This window comes from Peromyscus eremicus, chromosome 15, assembly GCF_949786415.1.
Source record: "Peromyscus eremicus chromosome 15, PerEre_H2_v1, whole genome shotgun sequence".
Lineage (NCBI taxonomy): Eukaryota > Metazoa > Chordata > Mammalia > Rodentia > Cricetidae > Peromyscus > Peromyscus eremicus.
This window is the reverse complement of record NC_081431.1, coordinates 13209195-13223771: the sequence shown is the minus strand read 5'-3', so window position 1 is coordinate 13223771 and position 14577 is coordinate 13209195. Positions and strand designations below refer to the sequence as shown.

The 14577-nt window shown below is 44.4% G+C and overlaps 1 protein-coding gene across 1 annotated transcript in view; it reads left to right on the top strand.

Moving 5' to 3' along the window:
• The window catches only part of Tp53bp2 (tumor protein p53 binding protein 2), a 54976-nt gene that overhangs the window by 28618 nt on the left and 11781 nt on the right, over window positions 1–14577 (top strand). The window contains exons 5-13 of the mRNA XM_059280537.1: window positions 257–358; window positions 4293–4467; window positions 5094–5275; window positions 5637–5801; window positions 6147–6375; window positions 7762–7869; window positions 8178–8326; window positions 9646–10108; window positions 11707–12485. Coding sequence (XP_059136520.1) covers window positions 257–358; window positions 4293–4467; window positions 5094–5275; window positions 5637–5801; window positions 6147–6375; window positions 7762–7869; window positions 8178–8326; window positions 9646–10108; window positions 11707–12485 — 2352 coding nt within the window. The remainder of the gene's footprint in view (window positions 1–256; window positions 359–4292; window positions 4468–5093; window positions 5276–5636; window positions 5802–6146; window positions 6376–7761; window positions 7870–8177; window positions 8327–9645; window positions 10109–11706; window positions 12486–14577) is intronic.

The window sequence follows — 14577 nt, the reverse complement described above, 5'->3', positions numbered from 1 at the left end:
TAATGTAAATTAACCACAGGACAGAGTAACTCTGAATTCTTCAGTTCGTGTTTCTGAGAAAACTATTTAAAATGTACAGCTTCAAAAATCATTGGCCTGTATGTTAGTATGTTTTCTATCTTAATAAATGAACTCAGTGAATATCAAAGTAAGAATTAATACCCAAATAATTTTGTTATGATTAGTTTAGATGGAGCTTTTAAGCAGGCCTCTGAACATAATATGGAAATAGATGGTGGTGTGTTTCCATTTGTAGGTGAATAGTCCTAGGATGGACCTGACGCTTGCTGAACTTCAGGAAATGGCATCTCGCCAGCAGCAGCAGATTGAGGCCCAGCAACAAATGCTGGCTACTAAGGTAGAGTCTTCACAGACCTCATCACCTACTGCTGTTAATGTCTTTGTTGAACCTGTTCACAGTCTGCCCTGCTTATTGAGGTAGTGGCCCCTCTCTCACATAGGAACTGATGTTATCATCCCAAGTTACCTGCTGTGTGATTTTCTTCAGCATTTTTCAGAAACCCTTGTATCCTTTCAGTTCAGGATTTTCCTGACCTAATTTTTGTTACTATTTTTTTTTTTTCTTTTTGAGTTAGTTGCCTGTCTCTGTTACCTAAGCTGATCTCAAACTTTTGGTCCCAAGTGATTTCCCCCTGCCTCTGACTCCTGAATAGCTGGGATTATAGACTTACACCACTGTGTCTGACTTGATCCTTGATTTTGATAAAGGCTGATTATGCTGGGCTGGGAGTCAGGGAAAGGGAAGTTAGAAAGACACTTTTCTCTGCTCCCTGGAGCTCACCTGTGCTGCAACAGGAACAACTTGAACATTCGCTCAGGCTGTCACTGTCGCCTTCTGCTGCTTGGCCCCAGTGGAAAAGAGGTGTTTTATTCAGAATCCTAGTCCTGGCCTTGAATAAGAAACATGGCCTCAGTTACTATCCAAACTAGTCTCTCTGCCGCTGCATCTGCCAGCCACAGGCTTAGAATCTACAGCAGATGCCGGCAGACTTTGCTCCTTAGAGCTCTGTAGTAACAGTCTCAGCTTTTGTGTGCCACTCTGTCTCCATAGTGGTTAGCCAGCTTTGCCTGTGAGTAGCCACTGATGTGTGTGGTGTGGTCCAATGGAGCTTTACTTATGAAAACAGCAAATTAGTAGTCACCGATGTGTGTGGTGTGTTCCAATGGAGCTTTACCTATGAAAACAGCAAATTAGTAGTCACCGATGTGTGTGGTATGTTCCAATGAAGCTTTACTTATGAAAACAGCAAGTTAGAGGCTTAGGAAATGGCTTAGTAGGTAATGTGCTTGTTGTCCAAGTTCGAGGATCTGAGTTTGGATCTCAGAACCCATGTGAAGCAGGGTTTGGTAACTATATCTGTGACCCCAGCATTCCTATGGTGAGATGTCCCCACCCCCATACACATGCAGGGTTGCTGGGAGAAGAGAAAGATTGATTTTAAAAAAAAAAAAAAAAACTCAAAACAAGCAAACAAACCAAAAACCCAAAAAACTCGGCAAGCTGGTTTCATCTTCAGGCTCTACATTGTCAACCCCTAGTCCACACACTCAGGATCCTTAAATTAGCAGTCCTTTAGTGACTGGAAGCTTCCAGAAGCTGGATTAGCTACATGATGACTCAACAGGTTACCCATTGAGCCTTACAGGTAATGGCTAGGAGATCTTTTAGCTGTTCTCACCATGCACTTTGCTCTTGCATGTAACATTTCCATGCATTCTTATGCACCCATTTCTACTTGTGATAGCCGGCACCATGGTGCATCACTTCTCAAATTGGACCTAATCATCTAGCTAAGAAACAGGTTTCTGATTCAGAGTTTGGAGCCTGAGATCCCACATTTCTAAAAGCTTATTGTAAAAATAAGCTGTTATGCTATCACAGTGTGGAGGGAGGACATACCTTCATCTAAACAGTTGATCATTGCAGAGTAAATCTCTAATCTCAAGACCTTCACTTTGAAAGTCCATGTTATTTACATGTTTTAAGCATATTTGGAGATGGTTACCTTTGATTGTAGATTCTGTAATTGGTGTTTTAAAATTATAAAGTAATACAAATTTTAAATTGCATAACTGCAGGTTTTTTGTTTTGTTTTGTTTTGTTTTGTTTTTCAAGACAGAGTTTCTCTATAGCTTTGGAGCCTGTCCTGGAACTCACTCTGTAGACCAGGCTGGCCTCGAACTCACAGAGATCCGCCTGTCTGCCTCCCAAGTGCTGGGATTAAAGGCGTGCACTACCACTGCCTGGCTTAACTGCAGTTTTCTAAAGATGTTATCTCCTTGGCTCTTTACAGTTCCTACCCATGGAGTATATAATATAGAAGATACTCCTCAAAGAGGAGTATTTATATTTTCTATTTAATCCTTGTCACAGCAACAAGTAGTTGTTAACGCTCATTCCCATGTTACAGATGAAGAAACAAATGTGTGTGTCCAAGATCTCATAGGAATTCATAGTTTGGCTTGGGTTCGAGTCTGAATTTGAATTCATATCCTCTACATTTAACTGCTTTTTTTTTTTTTACATTACCTCTCAACTCAAATGGGCTCCTTAAAATGAGCCTCTTTTTTAAGTTAGTGTGCATGTGCACATTCGCGTGTGTGAACACGCATGTGCTTGTGTTTCCTGTATGCGTATCTCTGCCACAGTGTAAGTGTGGAGCTCTGAGGAAAACTCGGAGAGTTGGTTCTCCTTCTACCATATGGGCTTCAGAGATTTACCTCAGTTTCTTAGGCAAGTACTTGTCCTTACTGGACCAGGTTAGCGTCTTATAGACACATCTGGGGGCAAAAAGACAGCTACCTTTGGGAAGTGGCTGCTATGAAAGTTTGGGGAACTGGATGGATCCTCAGCACTCATGTAACAGCTGGGCACGGGGGCAGCCTGTGTGACCATAGCACTGGGAGGGACGGTGACGGGACAGGCAGATCCCTGCAGCTCATTGGCCACCTCGTCTGGCCAGTCCAGGTCCAACGAGTAACTCATTCTCTCCCTGTGTAATCCCCCTCCTCCAGGGCTCAGGGACTGTTAGAAGAGGGGCCCGAGGCGGTGAGCGACTACAGGGAAACGTTTTCCAGACACAACAGGGCACTCACAATGTGCACTCATTGCAGTTATGACAAAATGTATAAGACCTGTGCAGTCTCAGCCAGACAAAATTCCTCCTGGAGAAGGGAGGTGGGCATGCAGTCCCACCCTGGGGTGGGGTAGAGGTGCTGTCAGCTGATGGCTTCTGGCAGAAGGGAATGAGTTTTCCTTAGGGTTTAGGGTTGGCCACCCTCCTGTGAAAGGCACACATCCAAGAGTACTTGAGCAGCACAAGCTGTACTTGATTTTTTTTTAAAGTGGGGAAAAGGCTCAGCAGTTCAGAGCATGCACTGTTCTTCCAGAGAGCCTGAGTTCTGTTCCCAGCACTCATGTCAGGTGACTTAGAACTGCCTATAACCCCGGCTCTGGGGGCTCGGAATCCCTCAGCCTCTACAGACACCTTCATTCATGTGCACATAGCCCCACACAGACACATACACGTTATTAAAAATTATTCTTCTTTTAATAAAAAGGGACACAAAGTTGGGTGGGTAGGGAAGGGGGCGTAGCTCTGAGAGGATTGGGGAAAGATTGAATATGATCAAAATTCATCACACAAAACTTTTCAAAGAACTAATAAAAATGAGGGAGAAAAGGTGATCAAGGAAGATATCCGATGTTGACCTCTGACCATTCATGCCTGCACACATACACATACGCACATGTATATACTCCCATGGACACTACACATACAATCTATTTTACAAGCAGTACTTTATGAAAACACTTCCAGGATTACTGCTCGCTTACTATGTAGGAACTACTTGGATTAAAAATACTAATTTCTAAGTCTTCTCTCCAAGAGCTTCTAGGGTGGGCCAAGGAGTGTGTGTTTCGAATACTGCCCAGGTGATTGTGACAGCATGCAGGATATATGGGGAGAGCAGAACTGTTACAGGAATACTAGTCTTGGCCTGCGAGGGTCGGGTGAGGTTATGTTGAAGTTGGTAGTGTGCCTGTTTAAAATGACCGGCCCTCGCCGGGCGGTGGTGGCGCACACCTTTAATCCCAGCACTCGGGAGGCAGAGGCAGGCGGATTTCTGTGAGTTCGAGGCCAGCCTGGGCTACCAAGTGAGTCCCAGGAAAGGCGCAAAGCTACACAGAGAAACCCTGTCTCGAAAAACCAAAAAAAAAAAAAAAAAAAAAATGACCGGCCCAGTGATGCTTCTTTTTCTGTCTTTAGGAGCAACGCTTAAAGTTTTTAAAACAGCAAGACCAACGTCAGCAGCAACAAGCTGCTGAGCAGGAGAAACTTAAGAGGCTCAAAGAAATAGCTGAAAGTCAGGAAGCCAAGCTTAAGAAAGTGAGAGCGCTGAAGGGCCATGTGGAGCAGAAGAGGCTGAGCAACGGGAAGCTGGGTATGTGCGTCCGTGCGTGGCTCACGGTAGGAGAGGCTGGATTGGAAGCTGCTCTGCAGAATGAAAGCAGCACAGGAAGTTTATGTGGGTTTGTAGTGAGAATAAGTGTTTGTGTTTAAAGGAATTCTAAAAGAGTTCCCTGTAATTTTGATGTTGCGAGTACCTCTTGGTTGATGTTAGCATTGAGTGTTTTAGGTAGATTGTAAAATTACATTTTTAAGTTATATTTTTTCCTAAATTCTTGATCAAGAATTTGATGAAGATAAGGATTTTTGTTTATGTGGTACCTCCAGTTATTAAATTGCCATATTATTAATAATTAAAGTTTTAGTGATTCAGTTGCTCTACCATTATAAAAGTGAGATCTAAAGTTCTAAAGAAATTTGATTTCCAAAATTGAGAGTTTAATGTTTACTTTATTCACTGTGTAAATTCTTCAGAGCCTTCAGATGTCTGTATCTAGACAATAATGCAGCCGTTCAGTGATTTCTGTTGTTTCTAAAAGTAGGTTAGTCCTAGAACATTCTCAAAGAGTTCTCTGCTTATTAGAAAGTTCATTATAAAGCTTGATTGCCTGGCAAGTAGTTCATTCTTATTTTCAACCGTGGTCATTCTCTCTCTTCTAGTGGAGGAAATTGAGCAGATGAATAGCTTGTTCCAGCAGAAACAGAGGGAGCTAGTTCTGGCTGTGTCAAAAGTGGAGGAACTTACAAGGCAGCTAGAGATGCTTAAGAACGGCAGGATCGATGGCCACCATGACAACCAGTCAGCCGTGGCTGAGCTTGACCGCCTCTACAAGGAACTGCAGGTACGGCACTCTCAATGCAGTGCGAGCTCCGCCCCAGAAATAGAAACTCCCCAGAGATGACCGGAACTTTTGGACTTTAGCTACTTTTCCTTAAGGTGGGTGGAAGTGGGAGGCCTAAACCCCAAGAATCCAGAATAAACTTTAAGATGCCTCAAACAGGAAATTTGAGGCATAACCACAGCCAGTGGTCAGGCACAGATGTCGCTGAAGTTTAAACCAGGAGGTGAGGTGTGCAGAGAGGTGGAAGCAAGCCCCTTACATTTTTAGAAATTCTGTAATAGTTAACCATGTGATTGCCTCCTGGAGGTGCTTTTCTTTCCTTCCCTTGGTTATCTTTGTGTTTCCGTCCTGTTTTGTTCAGTTAAGAAACAAACTGAACCAAGAGCAGAATGCCAAGCTGCAACAACAGAGGGAGTGTTTGAACAAGCGCAATTCAGAAGTGGCAGTCATGGACAAGCGAGTTAATGAGCTCAGGGACCGGCTCTGGAAGAAGAAGGCCGCGCTGCAGCAGAAAGAGAATCTCCCGGTGAGCCAGTGGGCTGTCTGTACTGGGGAGGGGTCGGCCCTGGGCCTGGGGAGGGGGCAGCAGCTGCGTCGGAGTCCTACAGCTGTCCTCAGAGAAGACAGTGCAGGGTGAGTCTGCAGAAGATGGTCTGGGACTGTTCACCTTTTGTTTGCCTGTGGTGCTTAGCTTCCCTTTCTAAGACTTGCAGCAAGGTTGTATGAGACTTCATAGTGGAGTAGTTCTGTTGGGACTTTTTTTATAGTCTGGTTAAATTCCAAAACTGCTCATTCTGAAATTTTCATTCTTTTCTGAATTGGTCCTCTAGTAAAACATGTAATATTAAAAGATCTGTGCTTTTTAACCAAGGTTTCACCTGATGGAAATCTTCCCCAACAAGCAGTGTCAGCCCCGAGTCGTGTGGCTGCTGTAGGCCCATACATCCAGTCATCTACTATGCCACGGATGCCCTCCAGGCCCGAGCTGCTGGTGAAGCCAGCCCTGCCCGATGGGGCTTTGGTCATGCAGTCAGCAGAGGGGCCAATGAAGATACAGACACTGCCCAACATGAGGTCTGGGGCTGCTTTGCAAAGTAAAGGTAAAAGGCCTTTCCAAGGTCTTCCATATTTAGCTCTTCCCTGTGCCACTGTATTTGCCAATTGGAGTGTTTTAAAAAGTTGTTTTCATATTACCTACTTTTAAATTCTCCAATTCTTTATTCTTTGCTAGTGATTGTAACCAAGACAGTTCTACTCAGGATAACATCAGAGTTTTTTCAGAAATGTCCTTACTGGATGTGTGGCGTTCTCCTTTAAGTCCAACACTTTCTGCAGAGGTTGAAGCAGGAGGATTGTGTGTAGTTAGAGGCCTATACAGTGGTGCATTATCTCACAAAAGAAAGTAAGCCTTGTTAGGAAAGAAATGTTGATCTGAGATCTTTCGTCCTGTGCGAAGAGACTGTATAGACATATCAGTAATGCCAGTTTTACAGAGGCAAGTTGTGAATCCTCTTTCTGTGGAACAGTGTTAAGAATTCATGAGCTCTTATGCATGAGCATTGCTTGCTGACAGGTTTTGGAATGAAGGTAAACACCTGGAGGTGTAAAGGTGGGAAGAGCAGAGGCCCTTGCTTTAGTCAACTTTGCCTTCTGTATCAGGAGCATGGAGAGGTGCAAGCCGGAATTTCATAATGGAAGGATAAATAAGGGCAGAGTTTCAGGAAGTGCAGGGTCCAAACATTCTTATCATTCAGATAACCATTATTTTTTCTTCTTCTTCTTCCCATTGTTATATGAAAAAATAACTAAATTATTTGTTTTGCCATAATTATTACTATGAAGCATTAATACTTAATAGTTTAGAATATATATACATATATATGTGTGTATGTATATATATGATGGTGGTTGTTGTTTTTCAGTTAGGCTCTCAATATTTATAGACCAGGCTGGCCTTGAACTCACAGAGATTCAAGGCCAAGTGCTGTCTCCCAAGTGCTGAGATTAAAGACATGTGCTACCACTCCTGGCTGGCATTTGAAATTTAGATATCAGTGTAGAAAAATCATGAATACCCTAAATAGTGAAAGCTGGGTTGGAGTTCATGGGCACACATTTACCAGTCCATCACTCAGGCATTGTTTGTACACATCTGTCTCATGTGCTTCCATCTGCTGTGGTGGAAATTGTCTTCTGGGTGATGGCCATGCTTCCTTACATAGTCAAGAGTAATGACTAGGGCTTCTCTGGCTCAGGCCAACTTTTCCTTTGCTGTGGCTATTTTTTAAACTGTTTGAGTAAGGTGGGAAATCTCAAAGAAGAAACAAAACCTGACATAGGTATTTTCTAAATAAATTTGCTGGGAGGCTGTGTGCCCAAGCTGTAAAGCTGTTTTTTAGAGATTAAAAGTCTTAGCAGCAAAGTGAAATGAAGCAGTGAAATGTCTTTAGAGTGTGAGTGACTTGGGGCTGCTTTCTGCATTCTAGGCTCTAAAATTCACCCAGCTGGCCCTGATTGGAACCCCTCCAATGCAGACCTCTTACCCAGCCAAGGCTCCTCTGTACCCCAGAGCACGGGGACTGCCCTGGACCAAGGTAAGGTTTGTTTGTGCTTTGATTCTAAAAGGTATGTTTGTACTTTTTCTAGGGAGCTCGTTTTTTGGTTAGCTTGTTAAGACCACGGCAGTTCCTTTAGATGATTTTCTAACTTAACTCAGGAACTAAGATATTAGCATGGAGTATTTGGGTTATTATTATTATTTTTTTTTAATAGCTTAGAATAAAAATATGAGAGCACTTAGTGGGTACGGTGTTCAGAGAGATCTAGAAGAAAGAAACAGGTGAAAAATAGTTTTATTCCAAACAGCTTGGATGTCAGGGTGGGGTTTTCTCTTTGTCTTCAGTTGATGATGGGGAGATCTCTGTGAGGGAGAAGGAGAAGAAAGTGCGCCCCTTTTCCATGTTTGACACAGTGGACCAGTGCGCTGCCCCGCCCTCCTTCGGTACGCTGAGGAAAAACCAGAGCAGTGAGGACATCTTGCGGGATGCTCAGGTATTTAGTGCTCTCTCAGCTGCTACTACCTAATGTGTTTCTCTAGGGCATTTTTAAAGAAAAGATTTTAAAATATTGTCTGTGAGGGAGAACAGAAGAAATGCAGTATGTGGAACATTAGGAAATGTAATAGGAATCTGTTGTTTAGATAGGAGTGAGCACTCTCTCCTTGGGGATGGTGCATATTTGCTTCTGGGTCACAGGTTTTTGTGATTCTCTGAAGTGTGTAAGTACACGGAAGAAGAAAGTATTCATGGTGCCCAGGTGTTTTGCTCCCTTGAAGTCTGGTGTGCGAACACGGCGGCTCCTCCTTATTCCCAGCCCTGGAGATGCTGAGGCAGCAGGTTGCATCAAATTTGAAGCCAGTCTGGGCTACAGAGTAAAATTGTGTCTCAAAGAATGAAAACGGAACAAACACCCAGGATGAAATCCAGAGCCAGGGCTGTGTCAAAGACATGATGGGAATCTCTAGTGATATTAGGATCTTAAACTAGGATGAGTGGACCTGTGGATGAACGCTGCAGGTTAGGTGGATTTTCATGTGTTCTGCATTGCAGACAACTCTGGGATTGCTTGTTTTGGAATGGTGTTTCGAGACTTGGTTTTACTCTGACCTCAAACTTGTGATCCTCCTGCCTTAGCCTGCCAAAGGTTGAGTTTACAGTTAAGATTGTATGACATTCAGATGTACAAGAATATTTTTATGTATTGATGCCATCTGTGGAAATGAAAAATGGCAGTAAAGAGTTGTGCCCAGCTAGGAAGCAAGACTAGGAAGGAAGTCATGGGGTTGGGGGAGGAATTGGATTATATTACTCTAAGTCCCTTATTAATCTGATTTAAAGCTTTAATGGTTTTAAAATGTAGAAGCAATATTTTGTCTGCTTTTCATGAGTATGTATCTAGTGTGCAGAAGTATATGTATGTGTATATGCATGTTCAAGTGTGTGGGTGCATATGTGTGCCCCTGGGTGTGGAGATCCAGGGTTGATGTTGGAAATTTTCTTCAGTTGCTTTTCTTCCTTATTCTTTGAACTAGGGTCTCTCAGTCATACCCAGAGCTTGCTGGTATAGCTGGTCTCACTAGACAGCTTGCAGGCTGGAATTATGGTTGAGCTCCCACTCAGCATTTACGCAGGTTCTGGGAGTCCAAACTGCAGTCCTCTTGGTGCGTGGCAACTGCTTTAGCCCTTGAGCTACCTGGAGCCCCGAGAGCTGATGCTTGTGCTTGTATTTGTGAAGTGAGCTGACTAGGGTATTTTGTATAATTTTGTACAGTATTTTAACCACCTTGCTGTGTGTGTGCATATGTGTTACAGGCTGCAAATAAAAATGTGGCTAAAGTTCCACCTCCTGTTCCTACAAAGCCAAAACAGATTAATTTGCCTTACTTTGGACAAACGAGTCAGTCACCTCCTGACATGAAGCCAGATGGAAATCCTCAGCAATTGCCAATAGCTGCTCAATGCATGGGAGCTAAGCTCAAGCCAGCAGGGCCACAGCCAAGGGTCCTGCTGTCTCCGGGTGCACCTTCAGGTGGCCAAGACCAAGTCCTCTCTCCAGGATCTAAGCAAGAAAGCCCACCTGCTGCTGCAGTCCGCCCCTTTACACCCCAGCCTTCCAAGGACACCTTCCCTCCAGCCTTCCGAAAACCCCAGACTGTGGCAGCAAGCTCCATCTACTCCATGTATACCCAGCATCAGGCACCAGGAAAAAACTTCCAACAGGCTGTGCAGAGTGCGCTGACAAAGACACACCCCAGAGGCCCCCACTTTTCGAGTGGTAAAGTTCTGTTGGTTTGCATTTTTAAGTGTGTGTGTGTGTGTGTGTGTGTGTGTGTGTGTGTGTGTGTTGGGGAGGGGGGAGCGTGTGCAAGAGTGTGCTTAAAAGAGCAAATGCATGTGCCACTGTGCATGTAGAGGTCAGAGGACAGCTTTTGGAAGTCACTTCCCTCCTTCCATGGAGAGTTCCAGAGATAGAACTCAGGCTGTCTGTCAGGCTTACGTGGTAAGAGCTTTCATACACAGCCATCTCACCTCGCCCTTTGATTCTTGATTTCGTTTTTACCTGTGTAGAGTTTGGGCTTAAGTCCTATGCCAAGCTGCCAGCAGACAGTAAAGTGCCAGGTCTCTTAGGCTGAAGCAGTTCTAAGGATTTTAACTGTGACTCTGGTTAATCTGGTTAATGGAGTGCCCGCCACATGTCAGCTACTACAGTAGTTACTGCAGACACAGCATAATGTCCTAGGTTCATATCGATGACTGCTAGAAAATCCTACAAAAGACAACAAAGGAGGAAAGCTTTTCCTTAGCTTAGAATTCCAGGTTACTCTTTATCGCTTCGGAGAAGTTGGGTCAGAGACGCAAGCAGCTGTTCACATTGTATTCACAGTCGAGAGTGGAGAGAAATGACTGAACCCACGCTCTCTGCTTGTTCTTTCTTCTGTCCGACACAGTTCAGGACCTCTGCTGGGGAACAGTTAGATACAGTAGGCTGGGCCTCCCACATCAGTTTACAATCGGAATCCCCACAGACACGCCCACAAGCCAACCCGATCTAGACAGGTCCTCAATCATGCCTCTCTTCAGAGGTGATTTTAGGTTGTGGCAAGTTGACAGTTCAAAGCTAACCCTCCCAGATGAGTTGAGTCTCAGTTCTGAAGACGCTTGCTGATAGGGGAAGACAGGGTCACAGGTGTTACATGGTGTGGAAGGTACAGAAGGCCGCAGCTTTACTAGTGATGCGACTGTTCTTGGCACACAGAGGGTGGGACACTTACATTGTCTCTTGATTTTTAAAAGCAACATTCCTTTGTGTTTTAAATTGTTCTAGTAAGGATACCACCACTAAGTAAATATGAAACCATAATAAAATTAGTTTGTGTTAAACATGTGCAGTTTGGATGTTTGAGTTTTTTTTCTGACTCGGTTATATTATGAGGCTAGGATACAATTGACCATGACTTAATTGATTGAATATGCCTTTTTAGTTATGAAGTAAGCATATAATTGTGGTTCAAAGCTACCATAACAGATATTAAAGTACCAGCGTAGTCTTTTCATTAATCCTTGGTAAATATTGCTAATATAATAATTTGGAAATCAGGTCATTTTGGTGTCATTGGACTGTTTCAGGGGAATGTTTTTGGGAAAGATAAGTGGTTCTCAGTTTTGTGAGCCAAGTATGATTTCTCACATTGATCTACATTTGAATAGTGTGGAAGGTGGGTAGTAGTGTTTAGACTTAGTCTGGATATGTGGACAGATTACCAGTTTTCCTTGATGCCATGCCATAGGACTTCACTTACCATTAGCTGTTTTCTTACCAGTTTTGTTGAGTTAGCACTAACTGGGCTTTTCCTTTCTGTCTTCTCTGGTCAGTGTATGGCAAGCCTGTGGTAGCTGCTGCTCAGAATCCACAACAGAACCCAGAGAACATTTATTCCTGTAACCAGGGCAAGCCCGGCAGTCCAGAACCTGAGGCAGAGCCTGTTTCTTCAGCTCACGAGAGCCATGAAAATGAAAGGATTCCTCGACCACTCAGCCCAACGAAATTACTGCCTTTCTTGTCTAATCCTTACCGAAACCAGAGCGATGCTGACTTAGAAGCTCTGCGGAAGAAACTGTCTAATGCACCAAGGCCATTAAAGAAACGTAGCTCCATAACGGAACCAGAAGGCCCTAATGGGCCAAATATCCAGAAACTTTTGTATCAGAGGACCACCATAGCCGCCATGGAGACCATCTCAGTCCCATCGTACCCAGCGAAATCGCCAAGCTCAGTGACTGTCAACACGGACAGCCCAGTAGAAATCCCCAACCCGTATTTACATGTGGAGCCAGAGAAAGAAGTGGGCTCTGTAGTTCCTGAACCCTTGTCCCCAGAGGATACGGGGAGTGCCAGCACAGAGAACAGTGGTGTGCCAGCTCCTTCTCCAGGCCTTGACTGTGTGCCTGAAGGAGTCACAGACAGCAGTCCAGGTCTCCAGAACAACACAGAAGACACAAACCCAGAGGCCCCCCATTTACTGGAAGTATACCTGGAAGAATACCCACCCTACCCTCCCCCTCCATATCCTTCTGGGGAGCCGGAGGGGCCTGAAGAAGACTCTGTACGCATGCGCCCACCTGAAATCACCGGGCAGGTGTCTTTGCCTCCTGTAAGTAATGTAGTGTCCCATGTTCATTTAGGAGACCTTCCCTTGTAATGCTCATCATGGTGGCTTTATTCTTCTCTAGTTTGCCTTTTTATCTTATGGTCCCTTGGCATGAAGTGGATCTAGTCTTGGCTTTTGACAGGATTGAGACTCATTCATGCTGAGCTATATATTCAATTCTCTATATTTTGAGAGTCTCAGTAGCCTAGACAGACCTTTTGCCTCTGGAGTAGCTGAGATACAGACTTTTGTCCATCAAATCATGCTCAGGGTGGGAGTTATAGATGCGGTGACATTAATTATGAGAAACACTGCTATATTTTGATGTGTGTGTGTGTGTGTGTGTGTGTGTGTGTACATACACGCGCATGTGTGCATGCACGCTCAGGTTCTTTATAAAGGAAACAGATTTTTGTTCTTAGGCCTGTAAAGGCCACCTTTGTTGTCTTTCTAGCTGAAGGGACACTAGGGAAACCACAGTGGATTGGAGAAAAGAATACCTGGTTTCATGCTGATCACTTGCTTAGCTCTGAAATCTGCAGATAGTATAACTTCTCATTGGCTCTGTCACTGCTTTCCAGGCTTTGATTTTTCTAGCAGTGAAACTTTAAGATTTTATTTTTATTTTTCATTTAATGTATAGGAGTGTTTTGTCTACCTATATAAATATGCATTGTGTGCCTGCCTAATGCCAAGGAGTCCAGTGCCGGTTCCCCTGGAACTGGAGTTACAGATCCCTGTGGGTGCTGGGAATCGAACTGGGATCTTCTGCAGGAGCAGCCAGTGCTCTTAACCGCTGAGCCACCTCTCCAGCCCCCGACACTTATTCTTAGTGAAATGTTAGGTTGAGTCTCAAACTTAAAACAGTGATGAAGTTAGAAGGATTGGAGAGAGGGAGCAGGAGGGAGAGCCGGGCAGAGAGCGGGAGCAGGAGGGGGAGCTGGGCAGAGAGGGAGAGCCGGGCAGAGAGCGGGAGCAGGAGAGAGAGCCGGGCAGAGAGCGGGAGCAGGAGGGGGAGCTGGGCAGAGAGGGAGAGCCGGGCAGAGAGTGGGAGCAGGAGAGAGAGCCGGGCAGAGAATGGGAGCAGGAGGGAGAGCCGGGCAGAGTGGGAGCAGGAGGGAGAGCCGGGCAGAGTGGGAGCAGGAGCTAGAGCCGGGCAGAGAGCTGGAGCGGGAGGGAGAGCCGGGCAGAGTGGAGTCGGCTCTTTGGCCCGCTTCCTTCCCTTCAGTGTTGTTTGGAAATCACTAGCAAACACCGCAGTCTCTTGGTTTCCTTTTTCTCTAGCATCAAGTTCCTCTAAAGCTATGTTTCTGGCCTGGGAATGCCTTCTACACTTCTTCCATATATTAAGATACTCCATAATTTTGGAAAGTTGGTGGGAGAGAATACCACAGTGCCTGCAGTTTACTTTTCTATTGCTTGGTTGGAAGTCATTTTTGATTCCTTAAGTGGGAACAAAATAGAATGCTGAGCTGTGAATTGAAAACACAGTAAAACCCAAATGGCACTTTCGAATGATTATTTAAATGGGTTTTGTATATCTGATATCATGTTTTTATATCACTTTGTGCTTCCTTTGGAAGATTGTTATTTTCTTCCTAGAAAATGACTGCTCTTTCACAGATATTGTGATTATGTATGTTTCTTTGAAAGTGGGTGGCTAGGTGCTTGCCTTGTGAGGCAGGTGGCTGGTCACTTATAGCTTCCAAAGGCTGATGTTAGCACAGTCGTAGACTAATCACACTTTTCTAACACTTTAGTCTTTCCCATCTGTGAGATATAATATTTGTCACTTAATGTTTTTGCAAAACTCTGGCTCTTCATATCTGAGATAAAAATGAAAATGGGGGCTGGTAGGTTGGCTCAGTGGGCAAAGACACTTGCCACCAAGCCTGACAACTTGAGTTCTATTTCTGGGACACACATTTTGGACAGAGAGCTCTTGAAAGTTAAGTTGTCCTCTGACATCCACACTCACACTGTGACGCATGAGTATATGCACACATACACACACACACACACACACACACACACACACACACACACACACATAAATGTAATTTAGATTATTTATGGGGTTTTGCCTAAATGTATG